Source organism: Bactrocera latifrons, unplaced genomic scaffold (genome assembly GCF_001853355.1).
Source record: "Bactrocera latifrons isolate USDA-ARS-PBARC rearing strain unplaced genomic scaffold, ASM185335v1 scaffold_358, whole genome shotgun sequence".
NCBI lineage: Eukaryota > Metazoa > Arthropoda > Insecta > Diptera > Tephritidae > Bactrocera > Bactrocera latifrons.
In genome coordinates, this window is record NW_017536999.1 from 90,389 (window position 1) to 111,180 (window position 20,792).

Sequence of the window (20,792 nt, forward strand, 5' to 3'; positions counted from 1 at the left end):
CGGATTTTTTTTATGTTAGATACACTTGAATGGAACGCACTATTCAATCGGGGTTCATTTTACGGGGAATCCCCAATCATAGAAAAACATATTGTCTACCTCCTTTTAACTCTTTGGTTAAAAAAAGCTAGCGTTATTTTAGCGAAGCGTAACAAACTCAGCTCATTCGCATTCGTAAAATCGGTGCCCATAAAAACAATTATTTTAAAATAAACAGACGCGAAGTAGTAACCAGACAGATTGCAGGGGTCAGGGTTAGGACAACGGGGCTAATATGAAAAATATGAAAAAATATTGGGGTTCAAAGGAGAATTCTCAGCATAAACCCCTTAGCTATTTATGTGCCGTGTGGCTGTCATAGCTACAATCTAGTACTATGCGATGCCGCTGAGGTTCAGTCACTTTGTTTGGGGTACTTCAGAAGTTGTTCACATTGTTTTCAGCTTCTGTTCATCGATGGAAAATTCTAACCGATCACTTGGGACTATACACTATAAAAAAAGCTCAGTGACACACGTTGGGAAGCAAGAATAAGTAGTGTTAAAGTAGTCCGTTATCAAATTAGTACTATCCATGATGCTTTGATTACTTTGGCTCTTGAAACTCAGAAAACTGATGTTCAAGTGTCTCATGAGGCTAGTACTCTGACCGAACAGCTAAAAGATTTCAGCTTAATAGTTTCATTGGTTCTTTGGTATGGCATACTTTATCAAATAAATATTGTAAGTAAATCTCTACAGTCAACTGATATGGATCTTGGTAAATGTACAGAAATGTTGAAAAAGTGCTGCAATTTCTTTCAAGACTACAGAAATAMAGGCTTTAAAAGCGCTATTTTAACTGCGAAGGAGTTGGGAGAAGAACTAGAAATTGAACCTGTATTTCGAGCTACAACAAGAATTCGACATGTTAAGCGTCAAGCTAGTGAAATTGCAATTTCTCCAGGAAAGAAATTTGATTTTGAATTTTTCAACTGTCTTTTGGACACTATATTAATTTCAGTCAATGAAAGGTTCGAAAAGTTAAATGAGTACTCGGAATCTTGGTCTTTTTTGTACAATATTAAACATATTCCAAAAAAACCCGACCTTGTCAAGCTCTGTAGTGATCTCCAATTAAAATTAACTGTAGAGTCTAAATCAGATATAGATGGTTGTATGTTGTGTGATGAACTTGTAAGTCTGATATCCTTTTTGTCTGATCAAATTGTGGTTACTCCCATTATTGTTTTAAATTTCATCAAGGATTGCAACTTACAAGAACTGTATCGAAATGTATGGATAGCATTGCGAATATTATTAACTATACCTGTAACGGTTGCTAGAGGATTTTCAAAGCTGAAGCTGATAAAAACCTATCTTCGGTCAACGATTTCTCAATCTAGATTGACAAACTTAGCAACTTTGTCAATTGAAAGCGATGATTGCTGAAAACATCGACTTTGACAACCTTATAAAAGAGTTCGTTGATAGAAAGGCCAGAAAAGTAATGTTTTATTAGTGTTTTATAATAAATGGTTATTTTTTATAATAAATAATTATTTCTTTTAATAAACGGTTATTTCATTGAATGTTTTCCCTTTTTTCGAATGGGTTTGAATTGCAGTTGGAGGGCGCCGTAGAAATCTCGCCCAGGGCGCTGGTAATGTTAAAACCACTGTTCACAGGTATCCTTTTTATCTCGTCAACTTTCACAAGTTGGGCAGAAGCACATATATCAACATCACCTCAAACGAAGTTTTATTCTTTATTGAGAGATTGTAAGTTATATTTTAACTGTATATGAAAAAATAAAATTATTAATTTTTTCGGAAGTTTAGATTTAAGTAATTTATTACTCACTATACCCAAAAGATATACGTTTGGGATAGTTAGTGTCTAATTATATCCTAAAGGTATGTGTTGGAGACTAATTCAATCCATATTGTACCCAATAGAGGGTAATCCGGTAATCCACTATTTAAAGATTAATTACACAATTTGCAGGGATTCAATTGTTTGTCCAATAAATATTTGGGGAGGCAACATTTTTTTCGGTTAGTTTTTTGTTGTTATAAAGCACTTCATTTAATAACCCTGTGAGGTGAGTACGCTGCTCCACGTGCTGACTTCGTGTTTTTGTTGCTTCCCTTCAAACAAAATGGACGAAAAAGAAAAAAAAAGCTTAAAAACTGTAAACTTGCATGAAGGCAAAATATTAAAATTGTGGTTTGAAAGCAATCAAATAGATTTTTAATAAGTTTTGCCGCGCTAATGGAGTTATTAATAAGGTTGTCGGTTGCACAGTTGATTGACTTTGTTTCATTTGTCTGATTATCTGTACATTTGCCTTGAATATTTTTATTTTACAAGTTCAGTGTTTTCAACTCTGACTTTGAATTCGAGTTAAGTTAAAAAATAATAATAACCATTTCAAAAGTTGTATACATTTGAATTTGAGCCCTGAGTTCGATCGAATTGGGTTCAAACACAGTAACATCAAAGTCAATTTATTACGTGTATATCACATATAGGTTCATATTTGATAATAAAATATTATTATTAATTTTAATAGCAAGGTGAAGTATTATCTCAATTTTACCCATTTTTAATAGGTTAGGTTATGTGGTAAGTCTTGCTCTAAACATTTCCTGTAGTCTTCTCGATCTTTCATCACCATTCTGTGGGCATACGTTGCCACCAGAAGTAATCAGTATATATTTAGATCATTTTCCTACAATCTCTTCTATCGAGTGCCATCGTGTTGCACATGACTTTTGCAGTTCTGCACCCAGGTACATAGCTTGTTACACTTGTTTTGATTTTCTTCACCATGCTTCTGTCGGGACAATGCATGTCTTTTCCAAATGTTCATCACGTTTTCGGATGTTAGCCGCATCCCATTATTGGCAACCTAGTCCACTATTTCAATGCCTTCGATGCCTTTGTGGCCTGGCATCCAGTAGAAGAGAACTTGCTTATTTTTGGCAACACTTTCAACTGCTGCCCTGCTTCCCAAGACACTTCTGGCCGATATGAGGTACGAGGTTACTTCCTTGATTGCTGCTAATTTGTTGAAAGTTTTAAATACTACTTTCAGTAAATATATAATATTTTTAAAAAATTTCAAATTTTATAAAAAAAATTAAAATCGTTTTTTCTTCCGGATCTTACTATGATGTCCATAGAAGCTATACATAGCACAATCAAATCATTTGAGCATTATTGAACCATTTGGGCTCCAAGTGAGATTTAATTAGTTTTTCTAAAATATTGATATTCGAAACTTCAATCCATAAAAGAGTTTAAATTCAATTATAGCAGCACTGAAGCCAATAACTTTTGAAAAACGATAAGTAAATCCCTCAAGGTTAAATTAAAAATTATGAGCACTTTCGCATCAAATTCTCCTTCTAAGCAGCTGTCCTTAGCGTAAGATGAAAATAAATACACAAGTCATGCTGTTGACACATTTTCATATGTAAATATCTTTTCCTGTTTATTGTTATTATGATTTTAGTAAACAAAATAGGTGAAAATTGTGAAATGCAGCGTCATATAATGAAAGCAATTATGCATGCTCATAACCGCACTTATGTCATTATTTGCGCACACAGATGTGTACATAAGTACAAGTATGTGCATACATTAGGCACAAGCGATTACAAGTAGTTTGTCACTTAAGTTTTTTTGTAGTTCGGCAATTACGGAAGTGACAGAGAATTCAATGTTGTTGTACGAATGCTTTGGATAATTATTGAGTCAGCACCAGTGAATTAGCAAACATTAAAAAAAAAATTATATTTTTGCAAAAAATTGTTTTTTTTTTACTTTGTTGCTTAATAATGATAGTTCCACTTTTAAGTGAATGATTGGAGTCCGACATATTTTGGATAAGAGTTGCCATATGTGAGGAGCTCTGTTTATTGGAAAGTAAAAAATCGAATGGAATTCTAGAAGGCTTTGAATTGGTCGGCGAGCTTGAAGTCCCATATCCCTTAATTATTGTATACTTTTCTGAAAAATAATGGATTTTGCTTTAAAACCATAATGTAAAGTTCAAAACTTGCAGATGAATGCCGTTATTCAAATATTTTAAGTATGTATAGGCAAGCGGTTTCATCTACTATTTGTTAGAACTACTTGGTGCACTGAGTCCTGCTAAAGTAATATGTTCAAAAATAGAAAATCTCAAAAACAATCTCTGAGTGCTAAAAAATTTAGCAAAAACTGGAAAAAGTCTTATTTACAAAAAATTTCGAACGTATTCTGAACGGTAGTTGGTCAATTTAAAGAGAACTGTCTTCAACAATTTGTGGATGATATTCATAGGACACTGAACTTTTTCTAACAAACTAATTACCAAGTCATTTATTATTTGTTTACTTGTTTTCGTACTAGTCCGAGCTTAATGTTTATGATAAGAATTTACTTAACACTAAGCACATCACTATGAATTTGCGTAAACAGGTATGCTATTTAAAATAATTGTGTAAAAATAGACCGTCGGGAGTATTTATTATTACCTTGGTCAATTTAAAGCTACCACCTACCTACACAGTTCAATATCAAATGAAAAACCTATTTCAGGGTGAATATTTACATTTCCTTCTACAAAAGAACACCTCGTGCTAATAGAAATAGTGTGCGTGTTCGTTTGCATTGCTGCGTTGAAATACGGAAGTTTCTTCGCAAAGTCACCGATTTGGATGCAGCTGCAATTATCGCTAATTGTAATTATGCAAATGTATAATTATGTAGAATATTATAATAAAAGAAAATTCATTCAAAATTGTAGGTTACTCTATTAAAAACATTTGTAAACATTAAGCATTTACAAGTGGAATGAAAAGCAAAACTTGTTCACCAATGCTAAATAAAATAAAAGTAGTTCATACTTTCATTTTTGCATTATTGATATGTTGCTATTCGAAGTATGTGTTGAATTCGGCAAAACGTGATTTATTGATCAATGATTTTTAATTAGCTACTTAGTGTATATACAAATGCGTTTTAAAATTGCGTTTTGCGCGTGAAAAAAATGCAATTACGAAATTAAAAATAATAATAATTTTTTGAAGGCAATTCATAGAGGCGTGAAAATATAGGAAATTAGCTTTAATAAGTGTTAATCAATGACTATGAATGCGGTTAACATAGTATAGTTTTAGATTCAGGGCGTGTGTTTTGCATTTTCAAGTATCGTAAAATCTAATACAATATTCGTTTATTATTTGTTGTTGCTAAGTTTACTAGAATAAGCTCTTTTGTCTTGAAGTGGTTATGGAACGACAGAGCGCGAATTGCTCGTGCAAACTTCAATTCATAAATATTGCTTTCTGATAATGGGGGACTCAAAAAAAAATCCATATCTCAAAAACTGAGGGATTATTTCGCGTATATGAGATATACAGACGGACATGGCTACATCGGCTTAGCTCGTTACTCTGATCTTCATAGGGTCTGCGACGTTTTCCTCTGGGTGTTAGAAACTTCGTGGCACACTTAATATAATTGTACAATTAAACATAGTTTTTCATAAATCGAGCTGCTACCAGGTAGGCCCTTCCAGTAATACCATAAAAGTCACAAACTTTAAATGGTAATGTACTCAGTGAAGCGCTTTTCGAATCCAGAAATATATTATGAGTATCAGAGAGTTTAAAAGAAAGTTTGCTTTAAATACTAGCGAAATCGAGTATTATTGGTCATTCTTCAGGTTATGACCTCTCCAAAAATGATACATATATATGTAGTTATATTTCAGAGACGTATAAGTTTAAATATATGTTAGACTGATTAATTCTTATTTATTTAAATAATTTAGCTCATTGCTTCTAAAGATCAAGTTCTTAAATTTAAGGCTTCTTATCAGCAGTTCGCGCTTAAAATAAAAGGTGAAGTGTAAGCTTTACAAATCGTTCGTTTTAAGTGACGTCTTTCACACGCTTCCTTAAAATCTTTAAATCGTGTTTTAATGTGGCATATGTAATGATTTTTTCATCTCGTGACTAACTCGCATATTAATAAAGATTCTGTTTGCATTAGCGACAAGCCGCTAATGACTCACTATATGCATTTCATGTAATGCAATACGTCGGCGCGCAGCAACGCGTATCGTTAAATGACCCTTGCCGCAAGTGAAAGTCGTTTTTAACGAGAATACAACTAAATTAAGGAAAAGAATACTCGTACACACAGAGAATTTCATGGCACATCAGAATCGACCACACGTTTAGCATGCTTGTGTATGGCAACAAGTAAACTACTCAAAACATTGAAATTCACTCAACATCAAACGGTTAATCACGTACGCCTGTTAGTCTGTTATTACACACGGCAACTTTTGTTGCGTCAATTCTTAGTTTATAGGCGAGGGGACGACGAGAAGAGGAGAATCGCGCCGAGTTTCCAGTGTTTGGCAACTCGCTTTGTGTTCTTATTCGTAACAGTTCGCTGCGACGTTTTTCGGCATTCGTGTTCTTTCTCATAGTACATAGTTGCATTTGCGTATATTTTTTTGAAATTAATATTTTGAATATATTTACTATACTCTCGCAACAAAGTTGCTAATGAGAGTATTACAGTTTTATTCACATAACGCATGTTTGTAAGTTATAAAACTAAAAGAGTCAGATATAGGGTTTTATATACCAAAGTGATCAGGAGTAGAGTTGTAATTCGGATGTCTATCTCTCCGTCCGTCCGTCCGTGCGAGCTGTAACTTGAGTAAAAATTGAGATATCATGATGAAACTTGGTACACGTCTTTGCGCCATAAGAAGGTTAAGTCCGAAGATGGGCAAATTCGGCCCACTGCCACGCCCACAAAATGGCGAAAACCGAAAACCTATAAAGTGTCATAACTAAGCCATAAATAAAGATATTAAAGTGAAATTCGGCACAAAGGGAGGGGCATATTTGGACGTAATTTTTTTGGAAAAGTGGGCGTGGCCCCGTCCCCTACTAAGTTTTTTGTACATATCTCGGAAACTATTATAGCTATGTCAACCAAACTCTATTGAGTCGTTTCTCTTAGGCATTTCCATATACAGTCCAAAAATAGAAGAAATCGGATAATAACCACGCCCATCTCTCATACAAAGGTTATGTTGAAAGTCACTAAAAGTGCGTTAACCGACTAACAAAACAGTCAGAAACCCTAAATTTTACGGAAGAAATGGCAGAAGGAAGCTGCACCGAGGCTTTTTAAAAATTGAAAATGGGCGTTTCGTCGGACCAAAAACCATATCTCAGCAACTGCTCGACCGATTTCAATGAAATATTTCTTAACACCCTGATGACATGTAGCAAATATGGGTGAAATCGATTCACAACCACGCCATCTTACAATATAACGCTACTTTGAATTCCATCTGATGCCTTCTCTGTATAATACATATATACATTAGGAACCAATGATGATAGCGGAATAAAACCACAAATACGGTATTTGAGCTGAGGTATCCCTTGTGGAAAAATTGTCGTGATCGGACTATAACTTTTCAATACAATTAAAATAAATGAAAATATAATTCAATACTCAAAGTACACAAATTGATCTAATGTAATTAACTTTACAGCAAAATAAAAAAATATGTAAATGACGGATAATGAAATCTCGATTATCACTTTATCATGAGTACAAAATGTTCGGTGACACCCGAACTTAGCCCTTCTTTACTTGTTAAAAAAATTTAATTTCATCTTTTGGTAAGTAATTTGCAAATATGTATACATGTATGCATTCCGAATGTTGACTGTGGCACACGGAGAAGCTACCTTGGACCGAAGCAACATTTATCGGTGGTACAAAATGTTCCCAGAAGGCCGAGAAGATGTGACAAAAATTGGCTTTKRCACCACGATAACGCTCCTGCTCACACATCGTTGCTTGTGCGCGACTTTTTGGCCAAAAACAACACACTAATGATGCCGCAGCCTCCGTATTCCCCAGATATGGCCCACTGTGACTTTTTCTTGTTTCCTAAACTGAATAGGCCCATGAAAGGACGACGGTACGCTTCTCTTGACGAGATAAAGACGGCATCGAGGGAGGAGCTGAAGAAGATAAAAAAAAAGATTTTTTGAAGTGCTTCGAAGATTGGAAAAATCGTTGGCACATGTGTATAATATCTCATGGGGATTACTTTGAAGGGGACAAACTAGATATTCATGAATAAATAAATAATTTTTGAAAAAACACAAAATTCGCCATACTTTTTGAACACACCTCGTACATAATTAATTATATTATATAATATGTATAAATATTTTGGAAAATGGAGTATGACGAAAAAATCGAATTAATTAAAGACATTGTGAAATGTATGGAGGAAGTCATACAAATTGATTCAGACGATAGTGAAGGTCTGTTATATAATTTTTGTTTTAATTTTGAATTATAAATAAAATGTATTTCTTAATTGACAGAACTGATTAATATATGTGATAGAGTGGCCTAAATACATATAAGGAAAAAGAGACGACAGTGGGTTAAAGTAAAGTGAAAGAGAATGAGAAAAAACTTGAACAGAGTTTCGCAACACAAATTGTTTGTGTGATGTGCGGAACACAATGCTCGCGACAGACTGCAGCATCACGATAGCGAACTGAAAATGGCGTTATGAATCCTACTACATGAACGTTTGTGTGAGGGCAGCAACATAACAATGGCCGGCATGTACACAAAACAACGCAGTTGTCCATTTTGCATGTACATAATTTCGTTGTGGCCATACTAGTACCTTGCACTTCAGTGAAATTTTAATATTTTGTGCAAAGTGAAATTTTTAAGCAAAAAATAAGAAAATAGGTAAATTTATTTGTTTTAAATTATCAATTGTTATTATAAATGATGTAACAGAGCTATTTTATGCTTTTACTTGTAAAATAACGTCAGGTTTGTTAGAGCTTTGAGTAACTGTATATTTTACATATTAGTGGCGTCACCACTCTACCTCATCTCTCTATCTTCCATTCTACTGTCAACTCTACTGTCGTCCTACTCACTTTGGCAAATTTAGGATAAAAGTGAATTGTTAGCGAGAACGACAACTGTCGGCCTGCCGTCTTGTAGTCGTGCTGCTGTCAAAATAGGTCCGTCCATAGGAACGTGTGTATTTTAATATTTGACAGACGTCGTTTGCAGTCTGTCGCGAGCATTGTATTCCACACATGAATGTAGCGGGCGACAGCAAAAGAGAAGCGCCCGAGAATTAGTACCAAAAGTTGACGTATGTAATAACGGGCTTAGCAAAACACTGGAAAATTCACTCATGTATTCGCGCACTCATTAAATATACAGCCCGTACTCTCTCTCTCTCTCACGCCAGTTGAGTATCTTTGCTTAAGTTTATGCTCCAATTTGAGAGTAAAATATTAACAAATCTTATTGTTTCGTGTTTAATATAAAACCAACTAAGCATATCCACTGGAATTCATTAAGTGTCTTACCACAAGTCTCTTAGTACCTCCAAAAGCGCACAACCAACAATCAACCGACAGCCAACCAACCAACCAACGGCACCGACACTAAACTAACTACCCCAGTGCACGACGGACAGATTGTTCGAACGCCTGACCAAACCGCACGTCTGCCCCAGTGAACACGTAAAAATTGTGCAAAGTACGAATCGAAGGAGTGCAACGCCAATTGCTACAGATAAAGGCACCGCGCGGTTAACTTCAAATAATATATATTACATCTATTTTCATATATATTTTTACCACGAAACCAAAGACGTAAACAAAAAGATTATTTGTTATAATTTTTGTTTTAAACCAAAGTGCAATTTGGCTGCTTACATACATACATACATGTTCAAACTGTTGTGCTTTCGCAGCGTATCCAAACACGAGAAAATAGTAAATATCCAAAGCAAATAGCAAAGAAATTTGTGGTGTTAAAATAAAAGTGTGCATAATTTGCATAAAAAAGTGCAGAAAAGTGTTTGATGATTTGTTGTTGCAGCTGTTGCTTTTGAGAAAGAGTTTACACAGCTATTATTGTGATTTGTGCATTTCTTGTGTACAATTTCCAAACTACCTAGTTGTAACCCCAGTGGATACGCGGCAAATTTGTCTCAACAAAATGAAATTCGTAAGTAACCATGAGGAAGTAATGAAAACATATAATTTATACTTATTTGTTTTGAGACATAAATTAAAATTGAAAATTGGATGAAAAAATTTTTGAGACATATTCAAATTATTTTTAAATTCATTTGTAATGAAAAATACAAAAATTAATAACTTACAAGTACATTTTTTGTTCAAAAATTAAACATTAAAATGTGCGTACCCTTAGAAAGGATAATACCTAGTTTTGTCTAGAAATTTTGAAACAAGAGAAGGGAAAGGTTCTTTTGATTGAAGTCTCTTTATTATTTGAGTTTACTATCAATGCATGGAAACATATAATATTAGACTGATTTGCTTCGCTGTGTGTACAGAAGGCTTTCTGAAAATACCCACAATTTTTTTTTTGTTTAGAAATTACTTAAAAGCAAAATACAAATGTTTTGAAACACTGTATCTTGAAAGTTATGCCTTTTTAATCTTAAAACTTAGAACACCGACAATTGTATAACTTCTGGATATACATTTGGTTAAATTTTGTTTTTATTATTCATATTTCGTGTTTTTTTCCGTTCTTTATAATTAAAGGGAACGACTGTTATGGAATTCTAAAATAAAGAAAAATATATGATTTTTTTGTCGGAACAATTATCATTTTCTGAATATTCATTACAGCAATTATATTTTAAAGTAGATAAACTAATAACACCATTTTCATGTTAAGGATAGTGAAAGGCGTTTAGGCATAATTTAACATTTTTTATACAAGTATTTATTTTTTATTTTTATTTTACACTTATCTACAATCTATTAAAAGCTTTAAAAATTTCAGCTATTTTCACTTTTCAACAGCTTTTTCACCTCACTGATATAAAATTAGGTCACAAATCGCCTTCATATTTTCCCATCAAGTTTTTTTTTAATATTCGGTTTAAAATTCTTGTTTCCCAGCAAAATTCTTGTAGAAAAAATTTGAAAGTGTCAATTTATTAATTTTCACTTACAAACAACAACATTTTTATTCAAAGATTATTTTGTTCTATATTCTCTCTCCTATTTGTATATTCAATTTGGTAATGTATTATGCAAATCAAAAGTAATGAAAACGCAAGAAACAAATGCACATTTATCCGAAAGACCTGAGTGCAGGTCAATATCAAAGCAGGCTGGGCATGCAAATGTAGACGAAAAACGATGTTAATTTGTTCTTGTTTTCCATTGCCGTAGCACTTTTCGGGTCCATGCTGTTAAGCGCAACAAAAACATTTGATATGCGACTGACGTGTGTTCAGCTGACGTGCAATGGATTTGTAGCAGCTTTGAGCGACATGTGCGGGTAGTGCTGAAATAGAACAAAATAATTAGAATACGACTTTGTAGATCAACACATTCCCAAAGTTTGTCATGTTCTACATGGGTTGCTGTATGTAGGTTTACCGCTTACTGTATTGAAATATGAATACATCAATCGTTTGTTCCCGTTGGTCGTTGGGGTCAAGTGAATATGTTATGTATTCAATGATGAGATTGTGTCTTTAAAAATTGCTCAAAACTTAAAGTGCCATGTCAAACTAGGTTTTCAACAATTGCGGAGCAAAATCAATAAATGTCTGTTCACGAGTAATTTCCATTTTTAATTTTAAAACTATATAATAGATAGAAAAATAAAAACAAAATAAACAGACCTTCTTCTATCCATTCAATTAATTATTCTGATAAGTCCGCAGTGGAATATTATTCATAAAATAGCGGCTTTGAATAAACTTTCTCACAAAACTACCAAAATTTTTATTATTTCATATTTAACTGCTTATGCAAATGCTCCTCTAATTTCACTGAAGATATGTACAAGAAAATAAGCAGAATGAAATAAATAAAAAAATTAAATTAAATTTTATTTATTTACTTTAACTTGAGTAAAACTTATATTTTCTCTCTCCTTTTACTTTCTTACAACTGGAGAATACATTGAAAACTGCATAGTAATTAATAAATCTTTCATATGCACTGACACAAAATGAAAACAAGCGTGTGTGACCAATGAAAATGAAAACGACTGGCCACTTATGTTGGCTACCTGAGAAAATCTATGCGCAGATAAAAGGTGAACCTGCTCACCTGCAAGCGGCAAGTAATGCACAGCACGTTAGTTTAACTAGACGCCGATGAGCATGAGTGCGCTTGTACGCATATTTCCAATATTTAAAGTATTAACTTTTTAGCGTAGCTTAAAGATTTTTCCGATAGTTGAAGCGAGAGATGAAAATCAGATAAAATTTGTGATCTGATTAATTAATTGCTTGAGAAAAATGCTTTGGTCATTGCTTTTTATATGCATGCAAATTAAAAAAAATAAATTATACAAGCTGGTGTTTTAGTTTCTAATCCGGATACCCAAACTGCCTAATTTTATTGGCTTGGGTGTAACGATGAACCCAAAGCTTGATTTTAATCTTCATGTTAATTCAATGGTCTTGCCTTTGTCTAACATTCATCAGAAGATTTCGCAGACTCGTATATTTGAGGCGTACTTGTAAATGCATAATTTTTCTAATCAAATATATGTAGAAATATAAGTTATTTAAGGCTTATAAATCTATCTGCACTCATCAGTGTAAGAAGGCGCTTTTAGTAAGGAGACGGCTCTAACTAACGTAAACTTTAATATCTAAGCACGATCGTCGATGCAGTTAAGATCCATATGTTTAAAGTAATATAAAAACAACTTTTTATTAAATGATATTACCTTTATTCAGCTGGAACTTTTTTTACCACACTTCTCACAAAAAGAACCACAATTTTAAAAGTGAAGCAAAACTTAAAATTTAGAAAATAATTCTAAACATTTTTACTTAATTTTTATGTATTGCAGAATATGCTTCTCATCGAACCAAACTACTTTTATTTTTATACTTACTAAAACTTAAGTACTAACTTGAGTAAAAATTGAGATATCTTGATGAAACTTGGGAAGCAGATATATTAGTACAAACAAAAAATTTCGAATTCGTAGATGGGCCTAATCGGACCCCGACCACAAATCGGCATTAATCGAAAACATATAAAGTGCCGTAACTAAGCACTGAATTATGATATAAAATTATAATTTGGCACAGAGGATCGCAGTAGCCAGGGGGATATGTGGGCAACCAATTTTGAAAAAGTTGGCGTGGCTTTTTTTTAATAAGCATATCTTTTAAACCACTTAAGCTACAGCAACCAAATTCGCACGAATATTACAAATACTTCTACTGATAGTGTGAAAATTTATCAAATTGGTTGAAAACCCTGCTCAATCCTCATATAACGGTACTGTTCAAAATTTGAATGAAAACTTGACTTACCCCCAAATATCTAATATCAGGATTTTCGAGCATCCGGCTGCCCGTGCCGGTTGTCTTAGTACGTGGCATTTTAATATCTCGTGCTATAGGGAGGAATAGATAAAATCTAGTCGATACTATCCCATCTTCCTAATACTACATATAATGGTTTTCGGTTTTCTAACAAATCTTACGTGTCTGTCACTATAGGAGTTATATATAGTAAATGCTTATATAAAATTGCTTAGATTTCGATCGTTGACGTTTTACGCCATAAAGTATTTCCCTGGCTTTGATTCTTGCCAGTTGCAAGAGTATAAAATGTTCAGTTGCACCCAAACTTAGCCCTTCCTTACTTGTTTTATAAATGAAAGCAAGTTACACAGATAATAGGGCCATTTCGCTTATTTATCTTTTTAATGGTTGTTGAAGTTTGTTAAACATTTAAATTGCACTGACCTAAGAAGCATCCGCCTTACCTTAAATTGTAACTTATGGAGATGTCCTAATAATAATTAAAATTAAATAAATAAAATAATTAAAATTAATTAAATTAGTAATTTTGACAATTGAGCATCGAAAACAAATAATGTGTGTGTATATTTAAGTTGCCACTGTAATTTCATGTTCAGGAAGTTCAGCTTCCTTATACGATTTGTTCATCGTATATAATTTTACGCGTTCTTAAAACAGGTTTTTGTTTTTGCAAATTCATACAGCGGCAAACGGGTTGTGTCTGAGTGCGTGCGCTTAAGCCACTTTTGAATGAAATTAAAAGCGGCAAGCTGTTGAAGTGCGTCCAGTAATGCACGAAATCGAAAAACCTGTAACGCACAAACATACATATATTCACACCTGTCTACACCTACATTAGGACAAACAAGCGCACATGCGTATCTACAAATCTCGAACTCGCAACAATCGGATTTCGAGTGCAGTGAGTCAGTGCAAAAAAATCTGCAAATTTTCTTTACACATTTGCTCATACATATTTATATATAGTATACATACATACGTATACAAATCATTGTCGATGCGTGCGGTCCGTACGATACTGGTTGGTCGCCAAACTGTCTAAGACTTTTGTAGGCCTGTCCGTTGCGCTGATTTGTTTGTGTGCATGACTTTGTGTTTGAAGGCGTCCGCGGTTATTTTAACGGTATCTGCTGCAATTTCCAATTCGCGTTGCTTTATTTGCAGCAGCTTAACTGATTCATTCACGCAATCGACGCCGCTGATAGGCAACTAGTGGTCACACTTGTCGTTTCACACTGCTACAGCAACAAACGTAATACCAGCGCCGACAACTTGCCGCGTTTCCACCTGAATGGTAATAAAATAAAGCAGACATAGGCGCATATGCAGGCAGGCATGTTTGTTGTTTGTGCTTCGAACGCAGTATTCGAGAGCTGAAAATGCTCAATTGCATGCGTTTTGGGTCCAACGTGGTGTCGGCTGGTTGTCGCAAGCCATACGCGTGCCAATTCAACTTGTTCGCCGCTGCTACGAATCGCTGTTTATCCACCGGCAGCGAGTGATGGCCTTCAACATGAACTTGAAAGTATTGGCTGTGCGTTGTTGCCTCTGTCGCAGTTTACGAGCGTTTTTTATGTTTTTCTCCTTGCCATTTTATTGTTTGGCAATTTATTTACATTGCTCTGTCATTAAACGGCGTGATTTGCCTTATGATAATAACCATAAAGTGTGTGTGTGCGTGTTGCAGATCTGCTTTGGCGAGTCGCATGTTACGTATACGCTATGGGCGTTTCGAGAGGTCGGTCATTGATTCCCACTGCTCTTTGGGGCGTGATTGAGTGGTTTTACTTGTGTGTTTGCATTTCTTTGCGAAAATTTGTCTGCGCGTGCCTAAACACCAGTGGAATTCATATTTTTGTCTATATTTTGATATTTGTTTGGTGTTGTATTGCTGGTGGTTTCGAAACGCGTAGGCAATGTGGGTTAGTCGCACGCAACTCTGCTATGTGGTACCCCGGTTAATAGATATTTGAACTCATGTATATGGGTTATGAAATTTATAAGCTGTTATTTTTGCAAATAATATAATAAAGCCATTTAATAGCGATGTACTTGTACAAAGACTAAAATTTCAAAATAAAATATAAAAAATAATGAAACATTAATGGTTATTTTTGGAAATACTGGTGAATTTTAATTTTATGTTCTCATCAGAAAATGAAAATTTTTGGTAAGAAAAATCTTCTAACAGTTTTCTATGACAACTGAAAATTTTTCTTCTGAAATTTGAAAGTTTCCGTGGTATACGCATTCATTCAGACGTTAATAAATAGGAGATATTTCGACCCAAAAAATCAAAGTTTGATACCAATTATTGCGAACACATATACATTTCATCTGCACAGTGCATTAGTATTCTGTGAGTACAAAAAAATCACTGTTAGCGATAAAGGTGCCTAGAAATGGCAAGCACGGTTATGCTTCTTATACACTTCTTTCTAGTTAATAAGCCTTGCTCAAGGCTTGTGCGGTGATACTTTGCGAACACACCACTACTGAACAATCGTTTATAAAAGCAAAAAGTAAAGCACCTAATTAATAATTAGTCAACATCTAGATATAAGTAATTGGCTTTTGTCACTTCACATTCGCTCGCAATCAATTGCAGCAATCACATTCAAAAAAGATGCACACACAGTTTTTGCGCACGCATTTATGAGCACGCAAACTTTGGTTCTTGGTTGGCAGTTGGTAAAATTGTTGGTGTAGTACTATACAACATTACCTTACTATTGTTTCATTTTTATTTTGATCTGCTACCGTATTATGTTTTCCTATATTCTTGCATGCACCAACACGCTCATGCTCCGCTGTAGCATTTGTTGTATGTGTAATAAAGCAGTGTGTGCAAAGAGGAAAAATTACATGGTAGACTGACAAAATCCGCAACTGTTGCCCTGCTTTTCTTTTGCGAACAGTTTCACTTATAAAAAATTAAAATTTATTATTATTTTTTATTGTTTTCATAGTTGATTTATGCTGCGGTGTGAGTGGTGCTTTGTTTTGTCTTTATGCTGTGCTTTTTTGTCAATTTGCATATTGGTGCAATTTGTTAAACTTGACCAACATTCTAAGTAGCAATATGCGACTATGTATGAGTGTTGGCTTATGGCATTGCATGTTGTCATGCAATTATTGTTGTTGCCGATGCATGTTTTGGGGCACACAAAAGCACTGCAGTTGTGCACATTACCACCAGCTGATGAGGGCGAATGTGTGAATAATACTTTTTTGTTTAGAACCAAGGAGAGACTACTGTGAAAACTGAACAATCAAACAAAAAGAAGCTACTGAAATTATTAACGGAAGCGATAATTATTTCTTATTTTAGCATATTTTTATTATATTTACTCAACAGTCACACTTATACATTGCGAGTTTGTTGCTTAAGTCTTTTGTACAGTGTTCCAGTTCGTGGTTTCGTGGTGCTTATAGAGTTTGCCGCCGAGCGTGTATGTGCAGTTGAACGGTTTTAAATCAAAATCTTATCAGTAAACAAGCTTCTCTTGTGTTTAAATTTCCAATTAAATTTTTACACTTGTTTTTTATTATAATTGAACGTGGGTATAATGTACAAATTGTTGGTACATAATCCACATGCGCGCTATGCACAAGAATTTCATAAAATGGCTTGTTTTTCACCTGCGCATAAATATGTACGAAATTAACTCAACAAAAAAAAAAAAATAAAATAAAATAAATAGCGTTATGGTGCTTATATTATTGCATATATAAGATACATTTACATGTGCATATGACAGGTGATGTGATATAGAGTCTAGAGCTGCGCACTTCTATTACTCCAGTCGACTGGGGTCTAATTCAGTTTTTAACCAATATCCAAGAAGTATTTGTAATGGGTCTTGATTTCGCTCTTTGCGGATAGATGCGCGTATATCTATATCTATCATAAAAATAGTTTAATAATTGGAAAAAATGCTAATCATATGAAACACAACTACAACTACAAAAATTTAAAGAATTTTTGGGGCAGTCGTTCTTAGTAGTTCAACAAGTAATCGGAATTCATATGAGTTTGAGTAGATCAGTGTGCGCAGCAAATTATTTAAACAAATGACCTTAGATATGACAGCGCAGTGCGGCATTAGCGCCACAGCCACCTTCTCCTATGTGCCGAGTGATATTTGCGAACGCTCGGAGTGGCAAGTGGCGCTGTTGTTCCACAGTTCACAGCTTCTAGTGCCTCACGAAAGTGGCGAGGTCTATCGCTTGCTTTGATTGAGTCGCGAGGTAGTAACATGTATGCTGCCACACGCCAGTTGCTACCTGCCAATTTTATCTGACAATTGCGCCTGGTAAATTGCTTGGATTGATTCAACGCTTGCCCATGTGGCGAGTGCCCATACTATGGTTGCCAGCTGAAGTGGACGCATGCTTGTCTGCCGGCCTGTTGTCCGTTTATCTGAGTGGTGAGCTTGTTGCTCGAGGCACCCACCCACAACATGATTAAGTACACTTTAACTACAACAACAACTGAATTTATTGGCAAATAGTTGTACTTGTGCCATTACCATTACTACCTGTAACAGCAGCAAGCTCAGGTAAACGGAGAGGGTGTTGAATATTGTGGGCGGTTAAGGCGCGTAATAATGGTGGCCAGATTCAATAACATCTGGGAAACAAATATTTATTCACAGAGTAACACTTGAAAGCCATATTTACATACAAAATTTTGATTATTTTTTTTTTGATTAACCCCTAGTTAAACAGCATTTTAAATGCTTTGAGAATTTTTATATAATAATCGAAAGAATTATGAAATATCTGTTAATATGTAATTGATCTTAAATTTTTTTTAATATACGAACTAATTGTGAATACAAAGACTAACAAACAAATGCAGTAGACCGATTTTTGTCAATTCATTTTAAAAGTAGGCCACATTTTTATAACTGCTTGGTTTTTTGAGATCACCTTAAAGAGATCACTGTAATATTTTAAGAAACGAAAGAAGATGGGAGTTTATGGAGTAGGGAATTTTATCTCGACAAGAAAGATATTTGAATTATTTTTGCAAGCTCATCCTTGTGGTAGGTCACGTTTTTATGATTGGGTTACTTTTTTCTTACTTTTATAAGAAAATATAATTTAGATTTTTGGAAATTTTGAAAGCATACTTGATTATTCGAGAGATCTTATTTATGGCTCTCCTCAAAAGTTATTATAAAAAGCTTTTTATTTATCTAGTAAAAATTTTAATGGGAAAAATAAATATTTTTTAACTCGCACGTTACTTGTGTCCAAATTTATTGGAGGGTATAAATACTCCTTGTTTACTGTACTTGTTGGTGCGGGAGTTTCGAGTACCAACTCACAAATTTAAAATTTTACATGCGCGCAATATTACAGATTTTTTCATATTTTTATTTTGTATAAAAATGTTTTCGACTCAATTGACATGATTGTTGATTGCAATCGTTTACGTGCGGCGAACGGTCATATTTATTTTTAATAGTTTTGGAGTAAGAGCAATTTATGTAATGTGTGGAATACATAAGCATAGATATTTTAACCAAAACAGACATATTTAAAAGAAAAACTTGAGCAGACAGACTACGCGATAGAGTTTGTATTACAAATACTCCTGTATGTGGGTATGCTCCTTTAAAAATATTGCAGTGAATATAGGTAACATATGTGGGCCATAAGTCATTAATGGGTGGATGTGGTTTCAGCAATGTGGCATGCTATTAAAATTGGCAAATGAGCTCTGATTTTATTCCGAGAAAGCTAGCAATGTAGCACTTGCTGGTGAAGAAAGAAGCACTTTTAACTTCACTCAGTAACGTGAATAAGACTGGGTTATATTTTCAATTTAAATAACTCACGATTAGTAAACTTGTATTTAATTATTCTCAATTACTTCAAGTTCAGCTGATTTATGTGGGAAAAACTCAATTATTACCTCAGCTATTCTTAAATTATAAATTCAAATTAGTATGATTATTAGAATATTTTTAAGCAAGCTTAGAACCAGAGCTACACAACCGCTTTACAAACCCTTCCCCACGCTAAGTTTTCTAATTAATTCACTGACGTTGACCGCTTGAAAGCCCGAGAGCATGTTGAGTCATTCAGCGAACCAAGCCCTCAGCTACCTAACAGTTATCAACACGCCGCGAAAGACAAGGAAGTATTTGTGTTCGTCAAGTCTTATACGTTCCAGGCCGGATCTCCGTTTGCTCATGAGTGTGAACGAACCATAATACCCATTGAAAGTGAATGTCGTTCGCTCAACACCACCACTACTTGATTGCTCAAGCACCGACAATACTTATTGCTTTGCATATATTTATTTATTGGACAGTTTAGTCTTAATTTATCAATCAATCAACACACCAATTTTGCAAATTTTGCATTAATAACACCGACAAATCAGTAACAATGTGTTTATAGATTGTCTAAAACAATGGAAGAAGAGAAAAAAAAGTGTATTGTTTTTGTGAATTCATTAATAAAACTAGACGTTAACTTGCTTGTACTTCTCCGAACACCCACCTCCAATGCGGCTGGCAACTAACTCAATTGCACACTATGTTGTTGCAGCGCTTCAAATAATCGTAAAGAGTTGTTTTGTTTCTCCTTTCCAGTTGTTAACTTGCTTTATTGCTGTGTTTATGGCACACCCCTCTCGCCCATTAACAAGTGCTGTTAAAGATATTTCAAGGCTTCACTTTCATTGCGGAAGCCGCTTACTTCGCTCAAAATGTTTCTGAGCGCCAGCTGCTTCGCCGGGAGATGTTGGCATCGGCTCTTTTTCAGTTTATTGGTCCCGAGGTGATTATGTTGCACGGTGGTGAATGTTATGGCTTATGGTTTATGCTTTCCTGCTTTTGTTTATTTTTGGCTTTGGTCGGTGATTGGCTCGCCATTACCGAAATTTATTTATAACAGGTGCAGGTGTTACACATTCGTTGAATTCATGGATAGCTGTGAGTTTGATTTATTGCCTAAGTGTGGCTGCTCAATTATTTTAGCGAGTTGTGCTGAGTCACAGACACGAAACCGCAAACGCAAGCACACTAACTAAGTGAAGATTAAAAAAAGAGTACGAAATGCAAATGATAGCACAAATACTTTCCGCCAAACACGAACTACCGTATATTTATGTATTTTACAGAAATCATATGCAAAAAGCTCTGATGGAAAGTTATTATTTATTTTTAAGTAATTTCTCTTTATGTGCATGAATTTCTGCCTTTGATTCACCAAACGTTAGATTTGAGTAACTTCTTAGTTTTAAGTAGGGTCCATGCTTTTCGTTTTGTATAAGCAATTCTATTTTATTTTAGGTCTAAAGTATATCTATATCTATATCTATATCTATATCTATATCTATATCTATATCTATATCT

The 20,792-nt window shown here is 34.4% G+C and overlaps 1 protein-coding gene across 1 annotated transcript in view; it reads left to right on the forward strand.

Annotated features, from left to right (window-relative positions):
* Positions 1–9,434: 9,434 nt before the first annotated feature.
* The window catches only part of LOC108971739, a 37,712-nt gene continuing 26,354 nt past the window's right edge, over positions 9,435–20,792 (forward strand). The window contains exon 1 of the mRNA XM_018937994.1: positions 9,435–10,079. Within this exon, the coding sequence (XP_018793539.1) occupies positions 10,071–10,079 (9 nt within the window). The 5' untranslated portion in view covers positions 9,435–10,070. The remainder of the gene's footprint in view (positions 10,080–20,792) is intronic.